At 50.1% G+C, this 24,567-nt stretch overlaps 1 protein-coding gene across 2 annotated transcripts; it reads right to left on the bottom strand.

Annotated features, from left to right (window-relative positions):
- Positions 1-4,469: 4,469 nt before the first annotated feature.
- Positions 4,470-21,564, bottom strand: CDKN1A (cyclin dependent kinase inhibitor 1A). 2 transcript variants are annotated; one of them, XM_086371422.1, is made up of 4 exons: positions 21,342-21,564; positions 19,334-19,459; positions 7,745-8,191; positions 4,470-6,272 (listed from the first exon to the last, which is right to left on the bottom strand). In XM_086371422.1, exons 1-4 carry the CDS (start codon positions 21,367-21,369, stop codon positions 6,223-6,225), a joined length of 651 nt encoding a protein of 216 aa, XP_086227548.1. In that variant the 5' UTR covers positions 21,370-21,564; the 3' UTR covers positions 4,470-6,222. The 2 variants fall into 2 exon arrangements, with proteins under 2 accessions (XP_086227548.1, XP_086227549.1); XM_086371423.1 differs by lacking the exons at positions 19,334-19,459; positions 21,342-21,564 and adding an exon at positions 12,661-12,754.
- Positions 21,565-24,567: the final 3,003 nt, after the last annotated feature.

The raw sequence follows: 24,567 nt of genomic DNA, 5'->3' as shown, positions 1-24,567 counted from the left end.
CTACGAAAGTTGGTTTCAGAAATGGCAGAAGGGCTTCTGAAAATGGCTCCCTCACCAGTGAGATGACTATGGGGCCTGACGCTGGCAGTGAGTAGGGAGATGATAAGTTCCCTGTAGGCTGCAGCCTCCTGCTGACCAAGACCCAGCTGTGGGAGGTAGACCTGGGAGAGATACCGAAAATACAGGGCTATCCCTGGTGGCTCAGTCAGTAAAGAATCCGCCTGCAATGCAGGAGAACTGAGTTCAATCCCTGGGTTGGGAAGATCCCCTGAAGGAAGGCATGGCAACCTCTCCAGTATTCTTGCCTGGAGAATTCCATGGACAGAGGAGCCTGGCAGGCTGCAGTCCATGGGGTTGCAAAGAGTTGGACACGACTGAGCAACTAAGCACACACACATGATAATTATGAGGATTTGGCACTGGCTGACCTCTGTTAACTTCCCTAGAAGTCTTGAAGAAAGAGAATCACAGGCTCAACTCAGGGCAGACCATGGGAGACAAGAGACCTCCCCATCAAAGCATTTGAAATGGTCCTCATCTCTTGTGGCCCAAGAGCAGACTGTGATGATAATCAGCCTCAGTTCAGTTCAGTTCAGTCTCTCAGTTGTGTCCAACTCTTTGTGACCCCATGGACTGCAGCCTGCCAGGCCTCCCTGTCCATCACCGACTCCTGGAGCCTACTCAAACTCATGTCCGTTGAGTTGGTGATGCCATCCAACCACCTCATCCTCTGTCATCCCCTTCTCCTCCTGCCTTCAATCTTTCCCAACATCAGTGTCTTTTCCAATGAGTCAGTTCTTCCCATCAGGTGGCCAAAGGATTGGAGTTTCAGCATCAGCATCAGTCCTTCCAATGAATACTCAGGATTGATCCCCTTTAGGATGGATTGGTTGGATCTCCTTGCCGTCCAAGGGACTCTCAAGAGTCTCCTCCAACACCACAGTTCAAAAGCATCAAATCTTCGGTGCTCAGCTTTCTTTATAGTCCAACTCTCACATCCATACATGACTACTGGAAAAACCATAGCTTTGACTAATAATCATAGCTAATAACCACAGCTTTGATAATCAGCCCCAGGGTTTGGTATAAAGGTGGGAGAGCTACAGGAGAGACCATGCATGCTGCAGCCAGCAAGGAGAGAGTGGGGCTCTGAGTCCTGGAGTGGAGGTGTTTAGATGGATGAATCTTACACTCCCTGCTTCCCTGAGCCCTCCAGGCCTGCAGAATGCCCCTCCCCTGCTAGAGGAGAACACCCACCCATCACTTTAAGATTCACCCCACCTCCCCTCTCTACCTGTAGACAAGAGTCAGCAAATGCTTTAAGAGCAAGAGAGTAAATATTTTAGGTCTGTGGGCCACATGGTGTCTGTCCCAACTACTCATGTCTGCTTTTGTGCTACTTAAAGTACAACAACAGCCATAGACAACAAGCAAACGGGTGTGTCTATATTGAAGTAAAACTATACAAAAATGGGCAGCTGGTCCCTGGAGCTAGAGTTTGCCAGCCTCGTCTCCTAGACCAATAATTGGGTCAGGTCTCAGCATTGCCTGAGTAGAAAAAGTAGAGTTACTGCTACTGGAGGAGATAACTTGCCATAATGCTACAGGTCTGACTGACGTGTTTTGGTAGGAACAGGGCGAACGCATGGGAGGAGATCTCAGGGCTGTGGGACTGGGACTCGGGGAAAGGAGGAATACAAGGCAGCAAAAAACAGTGTTTATTGAGCCCTCTCTCTTGACTCAAGATTAAACAGCCCGGGGGATTCCCTGGTGGTCCGGTGGTTAAGGGCTCTGTACTCTCACAGCCCAGGGCCCAGGTTCGATTTCTGGTTGGGGAACTGAGCTCCCGTAAGTCATGCGGCCCTGTTCCCTCCTGGAGTCCAGTGGGTCCAAATGAGTCTGTGGCTACTTTCCAGCCCCTGAATGCAAATCGGGATGGATGTACTCAGCAAGTAGCAGAACGCTCAGGTTGGTTCCCTAACCAGTGAAATAAAAGCCCTTAGGGAAAGGACTGAGAAGAAGTGTCTTCAGTTATCCCACTGGTCAAGATGGTAAATGAGAAGCAGTAGCACATCCCTGGTGGAATTGCAAAGGTTAATCCTACCCTCAGAAACTTAAAGGACACAGTGTTTCCCAATCCGCCCCCACTTGCTCCTACAAAAAACCAAAGGAAGCATGGTGACTGATAATGGTCACTGTTATCAGCCCTGTCTCTGATGACAGCCCTAGTTGCCGCCATTACATCATTAAAGTATGGCATGTCCACTAGAATGGTCTCCGTAGCTCTGATTGTAAGAAGCTAATAACATGGCCAATGCATTCTTTCCAATCCATATCAGGAAAGCGGATCAAAAATCATGACCACATTCCCTGCAAAAATTCAGGAACCTATCATATTAGTTAAGATTTAAATGGCCAACTGGGTTGAGGCATGCCGGGACATTTCCTCTATGGTTGTTGTTCAGTCACTCAGTCATCTCCGAGTCTTTGCGACCCCATAAACTGCAGCACACCAGCTTCCCTGTCCTTCACTATCTCCTAGAGCTTGCTCAAACTCATGTCCACTGAGTCGGTGATGCCATCCAACCATCTCATCCTCTGTCGTCCCCTTCTCCTCCTGCCTTCAATCTTTCCCAGCATCAGGGTCTTTTCCAGTGAGTCAGTTCTTCGCATCAGGTGGCCAAAGGATTGGAGCTTCAGCTTCAGCATCAGTCCTTAAAATGAATATATAGGGTTGATTTCCTTTAGGATTGACTGGTTTGATCTCCTTGCTGTCCAAGGAGCTCTCAAGAGTCTTCTCCAACACAATTCAAAAGCATCAATTCTTTGGAACTCAGCCTTCTTTATGGTTCAACTCTCACATCTGTGCATGACTACTGGAAAAACCATAGCTTTGACTAGATGGACCTTTGTCAGCCAAGTGATGTCTCTGTTTTTTAATACACTGTCTAGGCGCCCCACATGGTTAAAGGACAAATTATTATACTGTGGACATCCTACCACTAAAGAGGCATGGTGCTGGTGGCCAATAGGGACTTTGGAGGCAGTGTACTGAATACTGCTCCAGCTCATGTATTGGACGACTTATGTATTGTTTAAGTGGAGTACAGAGCTAAAGAGGCTCTGCAATAGGTCCTCACTATGGGGAAAACGCTCGGGACGTGTGACCCAGCATATCCCATAATACTAGATATATCCACGGGAGATAAGCAAACAGTGTAAAGTCTCCAAAAGCCCCAAGGGCAGAGCCTCATCTCAGACCCTTGGGGTTCTGGAGCAAAGCCATGGTCCATAGAACAGAGGATTATTCAGTATTTGAAAAGTAGTTCTTGGCCAAACTGCAGGATCCAGAGCAAAGAAATGATTACTGTTTTAAGCTACTAAGGCTTCAGTCAGTCAGTCTTAGGGTTGATAAATATAAACAGATAATCAGAAGATTCATGTAAGAGTACCTTGTTCTTTTTAATGTCATATAGGATTCCACTATATACAGATACCACAGTGTATGTATCTGTTCTTATGTTCTGGACATTTAGGTTGTTTCATAGGCTCTGTTATGAATAATGCTGCTATGAAAATATCTTTTGGCACAAATGTGTGTTTATTTCTCTTGAGAACAAGCCCAAGAATGGAATACCTAGTCATTGTTCCTCCTCTAGGCTCGAGGGGAGGCATCTTTAGAAGATATTGCCAAAGAGTTATTCCAAAGGAGATGAAATAGTTCACACTTCCACCAGGAGGTGTGAGTTCCAGTTGCTCTGTATCCTCACCAACACTTTGCATTATCAGTCTTTTTCATGTTAGTCATTCTGGTAATGTGTGCTGCTGCTGCTGCTGCTAAGTCGCTTCAGTAGTGTCTGACTCTGTGTGACCCCATAGACGGCAGCCCACCAGGCTCCACCACCCCTGGGATTCTCCAGGCAAGAACACTGGAGCGGGTTGCCATTTCCTTCTCCAATGCACGAAAGTGGAAAGTGAAAGTGAAGTCTCTTAGTCGTGTCCGACTCTTAGCGACCCCATGGATTGCAGCCCACCAGGCTCCTCCGTCCATGGGCTTTTCCAGGCAAGAGTACTGGGGTGGGGTGCCATTGCCTTCTCCACTGGTAGATGTGTACTGGTATCTTATTGTGATTTTGCTTTTTTTTTTGTAATTTGCATTTTTATATCTTTTATATCTTATAATTTGCATTTTATACCTTTTTGTAATTTGCACTTTTTCTGATGAGTCACAATATATTCTTTACTTTTAAAAAACCACAGACAAGAACCCAAAATGCTGACAGTGGTGATCTGTAGATGTGTGATGACTTATCGTTTTGTTATTGTCTGCTTTTTGTTCTATGGTCTTGGTCTTTCTTTTGCTAAACTGTTTTTTTGTTTTTGTTTTTTTTGAAGTGCTTATATAATTAAAAAAACCTCCATCTACTTGCTCTTATAAATAGTAAAGTATATCAACCACAACACTAATATTACAAGTAAAGTCATCAGGAATATTTATTGAGCACCCGCTGTATACTCAGCACTGTGGGTGGGGCTTTGAAGCGTACAGAGCAGTACAGGACTTATTCCCTGCCCTTGAGAGGCTTCCAGTCTAGGTGGAGACAGAAAAAACAGGACATATGGGAGCCAGGAGAAAATAGTCCAGGCCAGGATGCTACAGGAGCTGGAAGGTGTCTGGGGTCAGACCCACCAAGTGGTTCAGCGCCAGGAAAGACAACGACTCACATCTCCCAGACCCATATTTGCCCACTTAGCATATCCTACCCACAGCCTCTGCTCCCGCCATCTGACTCCTTCAGCTGTTATTCAAAGTGCAATGAAATGGGGGAAGGGGTGGGGCAAATGGAAAAAGTCCTTGGACGAGTTCCAGGGGCTGGTGTCACACTGTCCCTCCTGGAAAAATCTGCTCCTCACCCACCTACCCCTAACACAGAGATCCCATTCAAGGAGGCCTGCCCGACCACCCAAGACCCCCACCCCAAGAGCTAAGAGGAGGGGCAGTCGCTGCTTGAGGTAGAACTGGGGAACCCTACGCCTAGCATATCCCTCCCCCTTCCAGTCCACTGAGTTGGGGGTTAGGGCACCCCCCAGAGCTGCCACCCAGGGCTGAGAAGATACTAAGGGGAAAGGGCATGGAGGAAGGGGGGGGAGCAGAGAGGGACTGAGAGCCTGGCTGGGAAACAGGGGCCTCTGGGGCTCCTGGAAAAATGCAGGGCACAGGGAAGCCAAACACTGAGACTGGCTCCCCTGAGGATGGGGGTCAGGGGGGGAGTGGGGAGGCAGGGGTGGTTTGCTACGGGCCCCTACCTTCCCCATGCCTTCACAGGACAGAGGTGGGAATCAAGGGCCAGGAGGGTGTCCAATCCCCCAGCCCCATTTCCAGGCTGTGCCCACTTCAGGGTCACCCTGCCCAACCTTAGAGGGGGCAAGGGGAACCCAAAGTTTTGATGGCGCCTCCAACTCTGTTGGGCCCCCTTCAAAGTGCTATCTATTTACTTCTCAGATTGTAAGGAATTCAGGTCTGAGAATGCAGGAAAGAGGGGGCAGGACTTCGTAACACCCAGCAGATGGCAGCGGGGGAGGGAGCCAGGCCCCTCCAGAGAGTGCCACCCAGAGAATGGGGGTCACGCCAGCCTCAGAGAAGTGAGGATGAGGAAAGCAAAGGATGCTGCTGCTGCTGCTGCTAAGTCGCTTCAGTCGTGTCCGACTCCATGCGACCCCATGCAGCCCACCAGGCTCCCCCATCCCTGGGATTCTCCAGGCAAGAACACTGGAGTGGGTTGCCATTTCCTTCTCCAATGCAGGAAAGTGAAAGTGAAGTTGCTCAGTCGTGTCCGGCTCTTAGCGATCCCATGGACTGCAGCCCACCAGGCTCCTCTGCCCATGGGATTTTCCAGGCAAGAGTACTGGAGTACAGGTTGCCATTGCCTTCTCTGAGCAAAGGATGAAGAGGGTTTAAATAACGGTTCATATAATAAAAATACCTAGCAATCTAATAAGCCTATTTTTTCTGCTAATTTTTGTCTTTTTTAAATAATTCTAATGCCAGAGGCTGGGGGTGTGGGAAGGGTGGCAGCAAGCAGGGTATGTACAAGAGGAGGTGTTTAAATTAAAACACAAATAATAATTAAGACGCACAAACTGAAGGACCAAGGCAAAAGGTACAGAAGAGGCCCGCAGTGGCCCCCTTGTTCCCACGAGGACGTGCTTCCAGCAGTGGGGTTAGGGCTTCCTCTTGGAACAGATCAGCCTGCGTTTGGAGTGGTAGAAATCTGGGGAGAGAGAACAGATGTCAGCCAGGCCAGGAGGAAGAGGGCCCAGCAGAGCTACCCGCCCAGTGCAAACTGCAGAGGGACCAGGGACCCCTCCCCAGGGCCAGAGAGACACACTGCCCAGAACTCTGGAAACTTCTAGCCCATCTCCCTGAGGGCTACATACAGACAGAACATCTCCCCACGCTTCACAGAGGTGATCAATAACAAACTTTACATCCATGGGCCTGCTTTAAGCCAAGCTGCCCAAATGCAGTGGCTGCTAACCCTAGGTGGCTGTTTAAATTAACTAACATTAAACTAAAAGAAAAATTTAACTAAAAGTTCCTCATGGCAAGCACTCAGCAGTGCTATGTGACCAGCGGTACTAGGCATCTGCTGCTTTGCAGAGCCTGATCTATCAGAGAGCACTGCTTTGGAGATCCCATTATTTGATCCAGGAAAAGTGTTCCGCATGATGTCTGAGCCATACAAAGGTTAGTTATTATTATTATTATTATTGTTAGTTTTGACCCAGCTGCAAATGTGCTGCAGGATTCTTGGCTGCTCTGCTCCAAGCTTCCATTTCCTGACCTATAAAATGAGGATAACACTGGTACGGTGCTCGGAGGATTAAATGAGATGTTTCCGGAAAGACCTTGGTTGGGTCTTCCCTGGTGGTCCAGTGGCTAAGACTCCTTGCTCTCAACGGAGGTGGCCTGGGTTCTATCCCTGCTCAGGGAATTAAGATCCCACAAGCTGTACAGCCAAAATAATAACGGTAATACATTTGTAAAGTTAAAAATAAAAAGACGTTGGCCGAAGGCCTGGCATCGTTAGTGTTCAACTGCCAGCCTCACTTATTCCATTTTCCTCAAGCACCTTCTGTGTGTCACACACCATCCAAGGTGCTGAGGATTCAGTTATGAACAAGAGAGATACAGATTTCTTTCTTGTAAAGATAGGATCCTATTTGGGGAGATGGACTATATCCAAATACGTAAGTAGCTGTTGATAGTTTAAAAAGTGCCAAAAAGAGAAAAATAGGCTGAGAAGTGCAGGTGAAGGTGTGTACGTATGAAGGGGAAGGCGAGTTAAGTTTGCATAAGGCAGCCAGGAAATTATCATTCTTTTACTCTCCATGGCAAATTCAGCGTGGGACCTTAGGCAAATCATTCTACCTCTCAGAGTCCTGTTCCTTTGCCTGTAAAAGGATGCCAAGAATGTCCTATGATATTAGATCACTATAAGGACTAAAATAAATCTAGACACTTATCAAAGAGCCTGGCACATAGTCAATGTTCCAAATAAATGTCACCTAATTGGTCTTGGTAGTAGACTTGCTGTGTGACCTCAGGCAAGCCACTTCCCCTCTCTGGGCCTGTTTCTCCCCTCTCAGAGCGATGAGTAAGCTGGGCCAGATAGGTCAGCCCTTGCAGTGAGTTCTGGGAGTCCTAATCCCTCGCCGCCTCCTCCTCTGCTCCCGTCCTCACCTGTCATGCTGGTCTGCCGCCGTTTCCGGCCCTGGGAGGGGCCAGGCCCACCGGGGGTCCCCTCGGGCCGCTCAGGGGAGCGAGTCACGAGGGTGCAGGACAGCGACAGGTCCAAGTGGTCCTCCTGAGACGTGCCCTGCAGCAGGGCGGATGAGGGGCTCGGCCGCTTGCCCCCTCCCAGGTCGTCTCGGGGCCCCACGGGCAGGTAGAGCTTGGGCAGGCCGAGGCCCCTCACGCGCTCCCAGGCGAAGTCCCCCTCCAGCGGCGTCTCGGTGACAAAGTCGAAGTTCCACCGCTCTCGGGCCTCCTGCACGCAGCTGGCCATGAGGGCGTCGCAGTCCTGGCGCAGCTGCTCGCTGTCCACTGGACCAAAGAGGCAGCGGCAGGCCTTGCTGCTGCGGGGGATTTGATGCGCGTCCCTGGACAGCTCAGACATGGCACCTGTGGCTGGAACACAAGGAAGACCCGGGGCACATAAGTGAGACGCTCGGGAAGTCGGATGCTCCTCTCCCGGCCACGCCACTGCATAACCTCAGGCGCAGTCTCCTTACTAGAAAGGGAGGTGAGAGGGGCTCTCCGGTTCCTCCCACAGGCTCTCCCAACCTCCACCCACAGAGAGGGTGTGAGGGGCAGAGTCAGTCAGGCTGACACCCCCAGGTCACTGCGGGAGTGGGCAGCTGAAGGGCAAGTTTATGTCAACAAAGGCAAGTTTATTGCAATAGCAGGGATCAGGGTCCTGTTTACCACCGGGTGTTATCAGCTAAAATCAATTTGTTTTTCCCCCTGAGGTGTCCCTCATGGGTGTGAATGCCCCCAGGGATGTGTGAATTGTCAGTCCAGCAGTTTCCTAACTCCAGGCCCGGCTGGCCGGGGAGGTCAATTCCCAAGTAAATGGATGCCTCCTCTCAAATCCCTCCGTCTAGATGCTCATGTGGACTAATCCTGCTCAGTTACTTAAAACTACTCTGGATTTTAGGGTTAAAAAGCACCTGGGTTCTAGTCCTCGCTCTGCCACTTCCTACCTCAACTTTCAAAGAGTCACTTCAAGTCCCCTGGCCTCAGTTTCCTCATCTGTAAAATGGGACTGCATACATGTCTAAAGAGCAGGGCTATAGATGCAGGCTCAAGGAAACGACTGGCAGGCCCCACCAGGCGAGGCAGTTGAACGGCTGTATCTTGGTGGTTAAAGGTGAGGGCTCTGGAACTAGGCCACTTGGGTTGGAATCCAGGCTCTGCTGGGCGACCTTCGGCAAGTGGCTTAACTTCTCTGGGTTCTGTTTTCCTCCTCTATAAGATGGAGATGTCCATGTGTAGAGTTGTCTCTTATGTATGCTGGACAAGGGTGTTTGCTATGACTAGTGCGTTCCCTTGACAAAACTCCATTAGCCTTTGCCCTGCTTCACTTTGTACTCCAAGGCCAAACTTGCCTGTAACTCCAGGTACCTCCTGACTTCCTACTTTACATTCCAATCGCCTGTGATGAAAGGGACATCTATTTTTGGTGTCAGTTCTAGAAGGAGATAACAATAGCGAATGTCTCAGAGGCCAGATGTGAGGATTCGCTAAGCGGTTGTAGATAACGCCCTCTGAGCAGTACCAAGTACAGAGAAAGTGTTTGGAGAATGTTATTTCTCTCTGCCTTTAGTTCTGGCTGACTCCTCCCCATCACTCCACCTGGGCCACCACCTCTTTCAGACAGCAGCTGACAGGTGTTGTGGGCTGAGGGCCTTTCCCAAGGATGTCATCAGGCAGGCAGCCTGCGGGTAAGGAGGAGCTAGGCAGGGCAGGGCAGAGCAATGATTTCTCCCAGGCTGAGCCACATCCTGCCAGGCACATCAGGTGACCCGAAGTCTAGACAACCTGGAAGCCCCTGCCCCATTCTGCCTGCATCCAAGGAACCCGTTTTGCAGGCAAAGAAAATTAAAGGCACCGGTCTACCTGGTTCCTCTCCTCCCACTTTAGGAGAGGGAAAACTGAAGGTGAGCTTGCCCAGGAGGGGGTGCTGGCACCTCCCTGCCCGGCTCTGGCTTGACTCCAGGGCTGAGCGCCTGCATGACTTTAACAGGGACTGGGTTTTCCTGGGGACAAGTCCTGATTTGCAGGCTCTGAGGGTGAAAGCCCTGCTGAGTGTCCTCCTGGGGCAGGAAGCCCCGGACCCACACCACATCTACCTGTCCCCACTCCACCTCTCACAGTGAGTGAAGCCCACAACTCCAAGTCTCAACACACAGGGGAGGGGAAGGCACTAGACGACCTCTGACCAAGTTTAAAGGGCAAGAGTTTTAAGACTTGCTCTGAACCCACACAGTGAAAAAGATCAATAGTGTCTACTCAAGCTGCCACATAGAGAGGGGTTAAATAGCACAGTGGACAAAGCCCACAAATAACCTTTGCTCACTCTCTTCAGGGGTAAGGATTGAGATTTATTTAGGTATTTTATGTGCCAAGGGCTGTTGTAAAAAAGTTTATGGATATTAATTTTTGGAAGAAATGGGTATATCAGCTCTTTTTACAGAAGAGGTAACCAAGGCTCAGAGAAATTAAGTAAGTTTCCCAAGGTCGCACAGCTCACCAGTGGCACAGCCAGGATTTGAACCCAGCCCTGAACACCCTGTGTTCTGCGTTCTGGTGTTGAACCCTACTCCCTCTCTAATTTTGAGGTTTCCTCACCAGAGAGACCCATCAAAACCACTTGAGGAGCTTTTTCAAAATGTAGATTTGACAGGCCCCTTTTTCCCCAGACAATTAAATTCAAGGGCTTGACAGTTCTCCAGATGGGCATGCTTGGGATGCCAGCCAAGACGGAACACACAGAATGGCTTGAATAGACACTACGGATCTCAGGTCTCCATTGGCAAGAGGAGGAACCCTGCTAGGGTTTTATCATGCCTTGGACTTCAACCATATTTTCATTCCCAAATAATCAGTAAGCACTCAGTAAACACTGCAGATCCAATGGGGGCACTACTTTTAAGAGAGGAGTGGGCAAAGACTCAGCATCAGTACTAGAGTAGATTACATTGGGAAGCAAAGGCCGGTGAAGCCTCATTCCGCGGGAAGGCGGATTAGCTATTAGCGATGTGGCCAGAAGAGGGCGCCGGTCTCCAGGAAATCACGCGCGGAGGGGGAGCTGCGTGGGCAGAGCCTGGGAGGCCGGCAGCGAGCTGTGATGAGTCAGTTTCCTGCAAAGCGCTCCCCGCCCGCCAAAACTTCGCTTCCACTCCCGCTGCACGTCACCCTGGGGTGAGGAGGGGGAGTGGGAGGGGGCTCGGGGGCCGCGAACACGTCACGCTGAGCTAGTCAGGCTTCCGAAACGCCCGCCACTATTGGGAAACAGCGCGCTCTCGCGCCGCCTCTTGTGAAACACACGCGCGCACGCCCGTGTACACACACACACACACACACACACACACACAGCACGCACGCACAGGCGCGCCGAGATCTGGTCCCTCCACCTTATCTCCACGCCCAAAGCAAGGGATGAGTCAGATCCCTGAAAAATAAAAATAGACGGGAGCAACGAAAACAAAACCGCTCTTAAGTCCTCCCCGAAACGCAACGTGGAGGAAGGGGAAGGAGGGAGGGAGCTGCCCGGGCGCCCTAAAGCACCAAACCCATTTCTAGGATTCTTGTCCCTACGGGGAGAGCCCAAGTGTCCCCCGAGGGCCCCAGACAAGGCAGACGCACTACAGTCCGCGCTGGGCGGTGGCGTCCAAAGAGCGAATCGCCCTGCTCTGCTCAGCCCTGTCGTCCTTGGAGACGGAATTCCGAACTGGGTTGGGGCCGCCTGGAGCGTCCGAAAGCAGGTGACGGAGGCCCGGAGCAGAGACGCACCCCAAAGCCCCATCCCTTACAACACAGGACCTCTCCTTCCCTCCCCCCACCGCCCCCGTTGGGGGCTGGGTGCCCCCACCGCGCCACAGAGCAGAGCTCGGCTCCGGACCCCGACTCCGTCCGGCCGACCCAAGGGCAGGCTGGGCCGGGATTCTCCCGGCAGCGGTGAGAGAGAGGTAGGTCCGGCTTCGGGGCTTCGCTAACTGACAGGCTGGCGCAAGCCCACCCAGCGCCCGGCCGCGGCTTCGGGTCCCAGAGGGCGCGCCTCGGGGCAGGGACCGGACACCCGGTCTTGGACCTCCCGGTGTCCGGTTTCCCTGGGAACACTCTGTGCCAGCCAAATAGGTCACTGTGCTGATGGTGGCGGCGCGGGGGGACAGAGACCGTGGAGAAGTAGGGAAGGGACTTCTGGCGGAGCCACAGTCTCCCAGCCCTGGCGGAGTTCTGATGTCACCCGACTCGTTCCCCGGGGTCTTCTTGTCACCGTGAGTCACCTCCCAGCTTACTCTTAAGGAACGTATCCCGACACGTTCCCAGGGGCCCAGGACACAGCCGGAGCTGACCTCAGCAGCACCGGGGACTCCGACCTCGGTTCTGGGCCGGGACGACACCGATCGGATCTGAGAACCGCCCAGGAATGGATCCCAGATGAACCTGTTCGGCTTGGCTTTCCCCGCCCCTCCCGGAGCCCTGCGCGTACCGGGCTTCCTCTCCACGGAGCGAGCGCGCCGAGCCTGGAGCCCCGGGCGCACCCTCGGCGGGTCCACGCCTTCCCTCGCCCCGGCGGAGTTTCCAGGGGAGGGATCGCAGAGAGGAGATCCCTGGTACTTGGGCGCCTTCTCCGCTCCCGGAGCCTCCGACGCATCCCGGGCCCTGTCCCCGCACGCGCACTCGCAGCCCTTGGTGTGCCCCAAACTGAGACCCGCGCGCAGGGCCCCGCGCGCCATTCACCTGTGAACACAGGACACACGCGCCCCCACGGACACACACCCCCGAGGGGCACGGACAAACACGCGGACTCGCTCGGCTCGGCTCGGGAGCCTCAGCTCGGGATCCTCGCTGGCCCGCCCCGGTTCCCTCACCTCTTCTGGGGGTCTCGGGACGTCTCCGTGAATCTGCGCGCAGCGCCGGGTCTCCCAACCACGGTCTCCAGCCGCTGCTCACACCTCAGCTGGCGCCGCCGGGCGCCGGGCGCCGGGCTTATAAAGAGGCGGGAGGCGGGACCGGCCGCTCCGCCCACAGCGGCGCTTCTGCTCCGGCGGCTCCCTGGTGACTCCGCTGCCAACCTCACAGGCTGCAAGGGCGCGCTTCCCTCCTTCCCACTCTCCGCGCCTGGGTTTGTGCACTTGACATATTTCCGCACTAACTGAGTCCCAGTTCTGTTTGTTTTTTTCCCCCAGTGCGGGGGGTGGGGGTGGGGAGGGCGAGTTGGACCTCCCAGCAACGCGACGGCGGCGCTATTGGGACCTGACGGACTAGCCCCCTCTCTGACCCACCACCGACTGACTCTGGGCAAGGATTTACCCCGAGCACCTGAATAAACCACGAGGAGTGACATTAATAAAGAAAAAAAATCCTTTTTTTAAAAAGAACACTTCACTTTGCAATTCCCAGAAAAGCCCCACTCTACCACCGTGGGTCCCTCACTACACCACCTCTCCCCATCACCTGAGGCACCCAGAGACCCCAACAAAGCATTTTTGGAGGCCAGAACGGATTCAATTCCCTTTATTTCACAGAAGAGGGTTCAATTCCCCGTATTTCTCAGAAGAGGAAACCGACCGAAGCCCACAGAACTAAAGGGGTGAGAAGTTATTTGTCAAATGCTCCAGGGAAGGACGGAATTGGGGACACTGATAAGCAAGGGCTAACCTGGTCTCCAGGGGAAATGGGACACTGAGCTAAGCTTCCCACCCCCTCCTCCTCACCGCCTGTATCTCACCTTAGCAGAAGAAATTGCCGTGGATTTGCGGGCTGGGAAGGGGAGGATTGGGTGGGTGAGTCATCTCCTGGGTAATCCCCACCCACCACATACACTGCTGGAAAGGGAGGCTCAGAGGCCTGACTCAGGGGATACAGCAAATCAATGGTGATGGTTAGAACACAGACCTTTTGCTTCTCATCCAGAGCTCTCTGCTTATTGCCCTCTCTGTTTCAGCAGCTTTAGAATGCAAGATATGCCCAGCACCCGTCATTTCCAGGCAATACACTGAGGTGACACGGATGAAAGCAATTCTCGAAAGGCCAACCAGTGCTTCCAACAGATGCAAAAGCAAGTGAGGTGCCCTGCTGCTCCCCATCCCCACTTGTACCCCACCTTGGCTTCCTTCCTTCATCTGAAACATTTTCGATTTCTGCTTGTAAAAAAATTGCAGAGAACAGAGTGTTAATCTGAACAGAAATCAACTAAAATATAGAATGCAGGCTGGAAGCAGCTACAATTACTGACCTCTAGGGCTGTTCGGCGTCTGGAAATCTCTGCCCAGACATGCCCAGTCTTCTTCCCCCAAAGCAGCTGACCTCAGGGAGGACAGGCCTGCTTCTCCTCTACTGCTGGGACAGGAGCCCGGGGAGGGGTGGGAGGACCCTTTACCAGACTCCCTTGCCTGCCTGATATTGGAGTCAGGCCAGAATTGTAGGTGGACTTTGGAAGACCCTCAAACAGGCCAACACCCCAGGACCAGCCCTCTCCTCTCCCAGTTCCACCCTCCCTACCTCCAACACACCCGTGCCCACACCACCCAAAGGCTGGGTGTCAAATGTCCAGCACAGGACGGGCACATCCTCCTACTGTCTCGAATCCCCTTGGCTTTCAGACATCGTAAATAGACTTGACATTGTCTATCTGTTTACTTTGGGGAAAAAAAATTTAATGACGGCTTGTATTGAATTAGTTTTACGGCCCTGAGCTTCACAATGAAATAATTCTTTTTGTTGTTTTTTGGGGAAGTGATTTTTTTTTTTAATAATTTTTAACTCACCACCACCACAACAGAACTCAACAAATATTTATTAAGCACCTACTGGTGTCTAGTACTGTTCAGCACTTAAAAAAAAAGTTTCCAAGCATTCACTTGAATGTGTAGCCAGGTTTGCTCTTAAGAGAGGGCTTCTGCCCTAAAGAGGCAAAGAAGCAGGTTGATAAAAGCCACACTCAAGATCCAAGTCCCAAAATACACACACACACATACACACACAGAGAGGCATGCAGGTACACAACAGATCCCAGACCAGTCCCAAGGGGTCTGAGGCAAATCACATATTCTGTTCAGAGAAATGCAGACCAAGGTCTCTCCGGGGTCTTTGGGGGTCTCCTCTTGTCTAAAACCCCACTCTTGTCTAAAAGCAGGCAGTCCCAAGGACAAAACAGCCACCATCTTCTTCTATGCCAGGGCTCAACATGTTAGGACATGTTCCCAAAGGCGTGAATGCTAGTCGGGCCTGCAGCCTGATGCCAGGTCTGCTCCTAAGGAAGCAGGAGGCTTAGGGATGTAAAGAGGTTGAGCCTGAGGAACGAGAGGACCCAGATTAGTCTCATCCAGGAGGGAAGTGATGATGGAAAGGAAAGTTAGAAAAGCCCTAGCCCGAAGAAGGAGGATGTGAGGAAAACTCAATGGTGGCCACAGGAGCTACCCAGGAAGGGAGGGGAAGTGCTAGGAACAATGTCAGTATTTCTCAGAAAAGGCCTGGGGAGTCCCTAACAGGGGCAGAGAGCTTTCAGAGGAATTCACCTCCACACAGGCTCCCAAGAAGTGAGACCCCAGAGAAGAGGCAGAACAGAGACATTATTATATTATTGAGCAGAAATCCCACTTGCTTTTTTTTTTGAAGAATAAGATTGGGAACTCCTCCCACCCCACCTCCTGACCTTCCAGGGGCTTTACCCAGCCAGTACAAAGATCAGGACTGAACATATGGTGAGGCAGAGGAATTTGTGACAGAATTCATGCCACACAAATACTTCCAGCTTCCCTAAGCTAAAGATTTCATCTTATCTAAGTCTGAAATTTCACCATTAGAAATTCATTTCTTTGGCATTAAGTTCTGCTCTTCATTAAATAAAATCATATAAGCAAAATGCTTAGCATAGTGCCTGGCACATAGAAATCAGTGGGGATATTGAATGTGCAGGTCCTGCGTAGGGTTCTGGGTGGCATAGCACAGTATGAATGAGTTGATCAGATCATTTAGGGACTAGAAGGTGGTGAGGAAATGCTGTGAACACAGGCCACCTAAGGAATGAAGGGCTATCTGTGCCTTTGTATATATTGTTCACTTTTCCCAGAATGAGTGTCCCTGACCAATATACCCCACCTCCACTTCCTTCTCCACCTATTGAACTCCTATTGATCCTACATGACCCAACCTACATGACTGCCTGGGGTAAGACTTTCTTTCTCTGGCTCCCAAAGTTCCTGGTAAGCAGTCCACTCCACTGTGCTTTGCTGGTTTTTCTGGTTCATGTGCCTACTGCATCCTCTGAGCTGGGAATCCAGAGGGGATGAGCCTATATTTTATTCATCTTTGTACCCTCAAGGCCTAGCAGCCTCAACCACAGCTCAGTGAATATTTATGGAAGAGCTATTTTTGGCCTGCACTCTGAGGTTATGCTTCAGTGCCGCTGCTTCTGAGCCCTCTCTTTTATTTCATTCATCTATTTACTCATTTATTCATTAAAAATAGTATAATCAATACTCACTGCTCAACCCATGGATTAGAGTATTACAAATAATTGCTATTAATACCTTCCTGTGACTTCCTCTATGCTGACTCCTCCGCCCACCCCAAAGTAAACGCTATCTTGAATTTTATGTTGAACTGTCCTTTGTTTTCAATAGTTTTATTACACGTGACTGGAATAGTAATGCGCTTCCATTTATCTATGGGAAACTTGTAATTTAGGCAGGGTAATGTGATTAGTTCTAGCCAATGAGATGTGAACCTAAGTGACATGTGTATCTTTAGAGCTGAGGTCAAGTGAAATTCTCCAGCCTTTCTGTCCTCCATGGCTGTGGCAAAAGTGAGGCCTCATGTCCCAGATGGTGCCATCTCAGTGTGGTAGATCCTCTATCAGCCTAAGTTCCTAACTGGCTGGCTGTGTGGGGCCAAGCACTCCACCAGCTTGTATAAGATATGTTTGTGACTGGACTTCCCTGGTGGTCCGGTGATTAAGAATCCACCTTGCCACGCAAGGGATGTGGGTTGATCCCTGGTCAGGGAACTAAGATCCCACACGCCATGGAACAACTAAGCCCGTGCACCACCACTAGGGAGTGTGTGCACCGTAACAAGAGAGCCCACGTGACACAGCGAAGATTCTGGGTGCAGCAACTAAGACCCAGCGCAGCCAAATAATATATATATTTTAAGATATGTATGTGAGGAAGAAATAATCCACTGTTACATGAAATCACTGAAATGCGAAGCTTATTTGCTCCTGCAGCATAACTTACCTACGATTTATCCATATGGCTATGGGTGGTTGTGCTTGTGCAAGTTTGTGGCACACAAAGTACAGCTCTGGTTATTCACACTCTTTTGCAATTGAATCTGACTTTATGACTCTTTCAACCCATAGAATGGGTTATTCTGTGCCTATTCTAGGCCTAAGCCTCAAAAAGATCCAGCAACTTCTGCTTTTGCGTTCTTGGGGATATTGAGACTCCACCTGAGAAGTCTGATTACTTTGAGACCACCAGGCTAAGAGAAGTCACGTGGAGGCCACATGCAATATAAGAAGGCTACTTCCACACACACAATAGCTCCAGCTGATCTCCTAGCTGACAGCCAGCATCCAGTCCAACCACATGAGTGGACCATCTTAAAAGCTGATCTTGGGACTTCCCTGGTAGCTCAGTGGTAAAGAATCCGCCTGCCAATTTCAGGGACATGGGTTCAATCCCTGATCCAGGAAGATCCCACATAACACAGAGCAACTAAGCTTGTACATCTGTGCTCCAGAGCCTGGGAGCTGCAGCTACTGAACCAATGTGTCACAACCACTTAACCCAGCAAGCCCTAGAGCCTGTGTTCTGCAACAAGAGAAGCCACTGCAGTGAGAAGCCCATGCACCGCAATGAAGAGCCTCTGATCATTGCACCTACAGAAAAACCCACACAGTAACAAAGACCCAGTACAGCCAAAATGAATATTAATTAAAACACTGATTGTTCACCCTCAGTTAATCCTCCCCAGTTGAAGTCACATGGAGTAGAGACAAGCCATCCTCAATAAGCCCCTGCCTAAATGGTAGACTAGTGAGCAAATCAATGATTATGGTTGCCCCATGTTTTAACATGGCCTGTTATGCAGCAATATGTTATTAAAACAGGGCTCAATCATTTTCACTGTTATTTCACATCCAGTGATCCCCATGTCCTGTCAGTGGGCACTTTGGTTATTTCCAATTTTGTGTTATTATGCATAGGGCTGCTATAATTATTCCTATCCATGTCTTTGGGCCACATGTGCAAGTTATTCTTGGATATACACCCAGGAGTAGAATTGCCCCCACAATCTTCCTGTCAGGAGATAAAATGATTAATGAAGCACCTGTGTTTGGCGTTTGGACCTGTCTGTATCTTTTAAGATTCCTGGAAAAAGTCTAAAGCACTGAACACATGTTTGGGATTATCACTGCTTGCATTTTTGTAGAAGAATAAAAAAGGAATCCAAAGGAATGAAGCACTAATGGTGGAATGTCAGATATCGGACACCTGTCAATAAACATTTGGTGGCAAGAGGAACTACCCATAGACACTGAGTTCAATCCTTGGAGGTAGCGTTCAAAGCCATTAGGACATCCCTCTTCCAGATCCCTTAGCCCAGAATAACTATCTGAATGATCCCCCAAACGTAGGAATCAGGCATTCTTTCGTATTTTCTTTCCTAACAAATTATTTTTAAGCCCCTCCAAGAAAAAGCCCCAGCACACGTCAAAGTTCTGAGGATCTTGGGTTTGGGTCCTCCAACTGCATAGTCAGATCCATTATCTGACCCCTCACCATCCCCACCTTCCCCCACTTTCCATCCAGGATATGTGCTTTAGACTCATGTTACAGATGGGGAAATGGAGGGCCCAAGAGTGCTGGCTTGGCTGAGACGACACAGGCAGAGATTCCAGGCAGACCCAGGGCTCTGGTTGTGGGCCCTCCCTCTCTGCTCCCCGCTCCTATCAGCTGTCTGTCCTTATCTTTGCTCCCCTAGGATGGCGCTGAGTGTCGCACATAGTCAAAATGCTACTAGGGCCACTGTGGAATGTAACAGCTGCAAACCCAATCCCCATATGCTGGTGGCCCCAAGTTCAGAGCTAAGGGGAGATGATGCCTCCCTCTCCCCACCCTCAGTGGTTTTTAACAACCCTGCACCTGCTCTGAGGGATGATTACCAAAGTCTCCTTTTGGGTACAAGCAAGTGGCTCAGTGCAGGGCTGAGAAGGAAAAGTGGGAGTGTGTGTTAGGATGACACTGTACTCTGCTGTGCTTAGTTGCTCAATCGTGTCTGACTCTGCGAGCCCATGGACTGTAGCCCGCCAGGCTCCTCTGTCCATGGGACTCTCCAGGCAAAATACTGGAGTGGGTTGCCATGCCCTTCTCCAGGGGATCTTCCTGACCCAGGAATCGAACTGGGGTCTCCTGTTTTGCAGGCGGATTCTTTACCAGCTGAGCTACCAGGGAAGCCCAGGGTGACACTAGCCATTGTAATAAACGAACTCTCAAATTCCAGTGACAACCCAATAGTTTATGTCTCACTCACATAATGAATACAGTTGTTCTGGTTGGCAAGTAGCTGACCTCCAGGTGTGACGATGATTCAGGGACTCAGGCCCTTTCCATCCTGCAGCTCCACTATGCCCAAGGGCATCAGGACCTCTGCTTCCAGCTGGAGGAAGAAAGAAGAACACGAAGAAGGTATACGCCTTTCTTCACACCTGGTTCAAAAGTAACACGCATCATTTCCTACCCACAGTGCACTGGTAAGAACTTGTCACATGGTCCCACTTAGATGCAAGGGTCTGTATAGTCCCTGGCTAGGGGCACAGATCTATGATGATCTGCTAGCCGTCTCTGCCACAGCGAAGGAGCAAGGCGGATCAGAACCCCTTCTTCCTCTTCCCACTCCCTTCTCGCAAGAGAGTTTTTTCCTGCTGAGTTTCTGGACCTGACCACAAGGAGAACAGGAACACCTCTGAGCTGCATGACCTTGGACCTCAAATCTTCATCTATAAAACGTGTACTGTTTAAATTTTTTTATTTTTTAACTTGGCCTTGCCACGAGGCACATGGGATCTCAGTTCCCCAACCAGGAATCAAATGCCTGGCATTTCAATGCTTCTGCATTGGAAGCGCAGCATCTCAACCACTGGACCTTCAGGGAAGTTCAAAAATGGGTACTTTCATATCCATGATGGTACAACCTTTGTGAGAGGTTGAAAAAAAGCGGGGGGGGGGCAGTAGACATGAGGCTCCTCATTTCCCAGAGGAAGAAATCAAGACACAAAGAGACAGTGTGACTTGTATAAAGTCACACAGCAGGACCCAATTTCCCCCTTCTGGTACACAAGTTTGGTTTGTTTTGTTTTGACTAGACAACATCAAAGTCTGCTGAGAAATCACTGGATCGAAATGCAGGAAAATTCCCTACTCAGCAAATCCATCTGAAAATCTCCAGGGGACCTAGGAGGATTACTGAGAAAAAGCCTTTTACTGCCTGAAATGTAGGTAGTTTTAAAAAAATATTTATTTATTTGGCTGCATCAGGTCTTGGTTGCGGCTCATGGGAACTATCCTGCAGCAGAAAGCCTTCCCTGACTGAGGTGCACAGGCTTAGTTGCTCTGTGGCATGTGGGATCTCGGCTCCCCAAGCAGGGATCGAACCAGCATCCCCTGCATTGGGAGGCAAATTCTTAACTGCTGGACCACCAGGGAAGTCCCTGCAGATAGTCCTTGATAGGGACCCAGCCTGGACCTGGTAGGGGAGAGGGGGCCTGCTGTGGTAAGACTTAAGGGAAGGTCCACTCCTCCTTTATCACTTTGCAGATAGCCGAACTCCATCTTTCAGACCATCCGCCCTCCAGCTCAGGGATTCTCAACATAGGGAATGGGAGAGAGGGGAACCCCCTTTTGAAAAATGTTCACATCCTACAAGTACACTGAATCTCTCTGGAAGAAGACGCAAGAAACGATGAGAGTGGCTGCCTCTGGGGACAGGGGCAGGTTTGCTGTGTCACCTACCTCCATGGGCACCATTAGCACCATCTGAGTCTGTGTGGACAGCGCCCCCTGGAGTTGTGCTGTGTACAACCCTGAATGCAAAATAGGCTTATTCCTCATAATATATTCTTAATAGCTAACTCTATTTAAAATAATAATTAAACACAATTAAGAACCTATTTCCAGGACTTCCCTGGTGGTCCAGTGGTTAAGAATCAACCTTCAAAAGCTGGGGCTGAAGGTTCCAATCTCTGGTAAGGAACTAAGATCCCACTTACCTAAGCCTGTACCGCAACAAAGATCCCACATGCGGAAACCAAGACCTCCTTGCAGCCAAAAATAAATAAGTAAATATTCTTTTAAAGACTTATTTCCGATTTCTGGCCCCCTTTCTGAACCTACTGAATTAAAATTGTGTGAGGGTCAACCAGCTACACAAGGATACAGGGGTTTGAAAAACCTCCCCAGTAACTGAAACCTCCCAGCCCTCCAGCCTCACAGCTTTGGGAACCCTGATTTAGTCTACCGGTGCACAAGGGCCCCTTTCTTACCTCTAGAAGTTCTCAGCAGAACTTCCATCTCAGTTGAGAATCAGAGAACGGGGAATAGTGTCTGTCACTAAGTAGGGGTGGGGGGAAAGGCTGAAGGGGCAGGCGGGGTGAGAGCGCAAGGCCTAGTGAGCAGGCCAGCTTTGCCCCCCAGGCAGTCGGGTCCCCCAGACGCCTGCAGCTCCGAACCACTCCGGCTATTCCCGCCCCACCCCCACCCCAGTGTATCGCATCAGCATCTTTGGCCGGCACAGCCCCGGCTCGGCCTTGCCCGGGCTTGCCTTTTGTTGCATCATCCTTTGGCCTTGCCGGCTGCCAGGGGAGCAAGCCGCCCACTCACCGCTGGATAAAACCAGCTAATTATATCACCGGGAGACCCAAGGAGGGAGCACGTGGGTATTTTCAGCTGACCCAGCCTGTTTCTACTTGCTTTGCATGATTGTTCTTCTTCTTTCAAAATAATAATAACAACTACCAACCAGGGAAAAAAAAAAAAATCGCCTGGGGCTGTGGAGCGTGCTCCTGAAGCTAGAGCAAGGGTCCACCTGCTGCTCCAGGAGACACCTTCTCAGCCCTCGGCTCAGAAAAGGACAATCAAGTCTCTTGATTCTCAAATCAGAGCTCAACAGACAAACAGCTCTGAGAACAGGATACACTGGAATCAGCAGAATCAGGAAGACAAATATTTCTCTGACAGCATCAATAACATCCTGAACTTCCCTGGTGGCTCAGATGGTAAAGAATAACAGCAGCATAGTAATTTATCTTCTCAAATTTTTAAAAAATTCTATCTGTAGTTTAGTCAAAAGTAGAGGGTTTTGTTTTCCCATGCATTCCTTTATTTATTTTCTGAGGAGTTAGTACAGTCCAAAGATACAAAATGATACTCAGTGAAAATTCCCTCCTAACCCTGCCCTCCAGCCATCCATTTCCTTCCAGAGGTTGCGGCTGGTCGTTTGTATCTCCTTCCAGGGACAGTCTATGAACATCCTGGACTTCCCTGGTGGCTCAGGTAGTAAAGAATCTGCTTGCAATGCAGAAGACCCAGGTTCGATCCCTGGGTCAGGAAGATCCCCTGGAGAAGGGCATGGCTACCCACTCCAGTATTCTTGTCTGGAGTCCATGAACAGAGGAGCCTGGTGGGCTGCAGTCCTGCTGCTGCTGCTGCTAAGTCGCTTCAGTCGTGTCCAACTCTGTGCGACCCCGTAGACGGCAGCCCACCAGGCTCCCCCGTCCCTGGGATTCTCCAGGCAAGAACACTGGAGTGGGTTGCCATTTCCTTCTCCAATGCATGAAAGTGAAAAGTGAAAGTGAAGTCTCTCAGTCATGTCCGACTCTTCGCGACCCCATGGACTGCAGCCCACCAGGCTCCTCCGCCCATGGGATTTTCCAGGCAAGAGTGCTGGAGTGGGGTGCCATCGCCTTCTCCAGGGCTGCAGTCCAGGGGGTGGCAAAGAGTCCGATACCACTGAGTGACACACTTTCACTTTCATGAACATCCAGGTCCACAGTCTTTCATCCAAAACATTTGGGAACAAATGGGTTTCAAGATGCAGAACTTATAGGATTTTAGGCAAGTAATGAGGTACGCGTACCATGTATTTTGTGACACTTTCCCTCCATTCGAGGGTCTGTCTAGGCTCTGTATAGGATGATCCTTTGTCCCAGTTTTAACACTGTAAGTTCCACGTCCAAGGAATCCCTCAGTCACAGGCAAGCATGATGATGGGTTGGTTACCTTAGGTCTGAGGTATAACATATTCACACTAACCGGGATAAATAACAGCTACAAATGGCTCACATTCTTTCAGCTCTGGTTTTGCTACCAATAAATTTGCCACAAACTGAAGGAAAAATTGCAGCCATGAAATTAAAAGACACTTACTCCTTGGAAGGAAAGTTATGACCAACCTAGATGGCATATTCAAAAGCAGAGACATTACTTTGCCAACAAAGGTCCATCTAGTCAAGGTATGGTTTTTCCTGTGGTCATGTATGGATGTGAGAGTTGGACTGTGAAGAAGGCTAAGCGCTGAAGAATTGATGCTTTTGAACTGTGGTGTTGGAGAAGACTCTTGAGAGTCCCTTGGACTGCAAGTAGATCCAACCAGTCCATTCTGAAGGAGATCAGCCCTGGGTGTTCTTTGGAAGGAATAATGCTAAAGCGGAAACTCCAGTACTTTGGCCACCTCATGCAAAGGGTTGACTCATTGGAAAAGACTCTGATGCTGGGAGGGATTGGGGGCAGGGGAGGAGAAGGGGACGACAGAGGATGAGATGGCTGGATGGCATCACCAACTCAATGGACGTGAGTTTGAGTGAACTCCGGGAGTTGGTGATGGACAGGGAGGCCTGGTGTGCTGTGATTCATGGGGTCTCAAAGAGTCGGACACAACTGAGCAGACTGAACTGAACTGAACTGAACTGAAGGAAAAAACCCTTGGTTTTCTGAGTTTTTTGAATTTTGAAATTGTGGATGAGGGGTTGTGAACCTGTCAGCAAATATGCATATATTCTTTTCATCCACCAGAATGGAAACACAGTGTTGGACTCACTGCTTTTTTTTTTTTTTTTTTTGGTGTTTATCTTAGTGCTGTCCCACACCAGTGCAGAAAATACCTCCTGTTCCTTTGTACTGCTGTATAATACTCCGTCGCATGGAGGAACATTTAAGCTGTTTCTGCCCAGTCTTTGGCTGTCATAAACACACGTAGTTTTAGGTGTAGCTAACTACATGGAGGGGGCTGGGGGCAGAGGAGGAGTCAGATCTTCATTCCTACTGCTGATTTGTGACTGCGGGGTTAAGCCCAAGCCTGCTCAGAAGTTGAGAGAGAGACACCAAAACCTGCTGAGGTCTCCCAGATCTCTTGTACCTGTCCAACCACATGCGTCATGGAAAGTCATTCACATTAAGAATGGTTTTCCAAGCAAGAAAACAACTTATATTCAGACCTACTGTCTTAGGGTTCTCCAAAGAAACAGAACCAGTTGCTCATTCTTTCTCTCTCTCTCTTTCTATATGCTCACAGTCACAGAAGAGATAAAGCTGGGGTACATAAAACAACCCCAGAGAGTATGAAGTGTCTTGTGTGGGATAAATTGGGAGTTCTGAGCACCACCTGAAAAAGTCCCCTCAAATATAGTCCAGAAGGGGCTTCCCTGGTGGCTTAGCAGTAAAGAATAGCCTGCCAATGCTGTGAACATGGGTTCCATCCCTGGTCCTGGAAGA

Source organism: Bos grunniens, chromosome 23, assembly GCF_055505025.1.
Source record: "Bos grunniens cultivar Pamir isolate PY7600 chromosome 23, Bosgru_T2T1.0, whole genome shotgun sequence".
NCBI lineage: Eukaryota > Metazoa > Chordata > Mammalia > Artiodactyla > Bovidae > Bos > Bos grunniens.
Note: the sequence above shows the minus strand (reverse complement) of the source record. Positions and strands in the feature narration are given on the sequence as shown.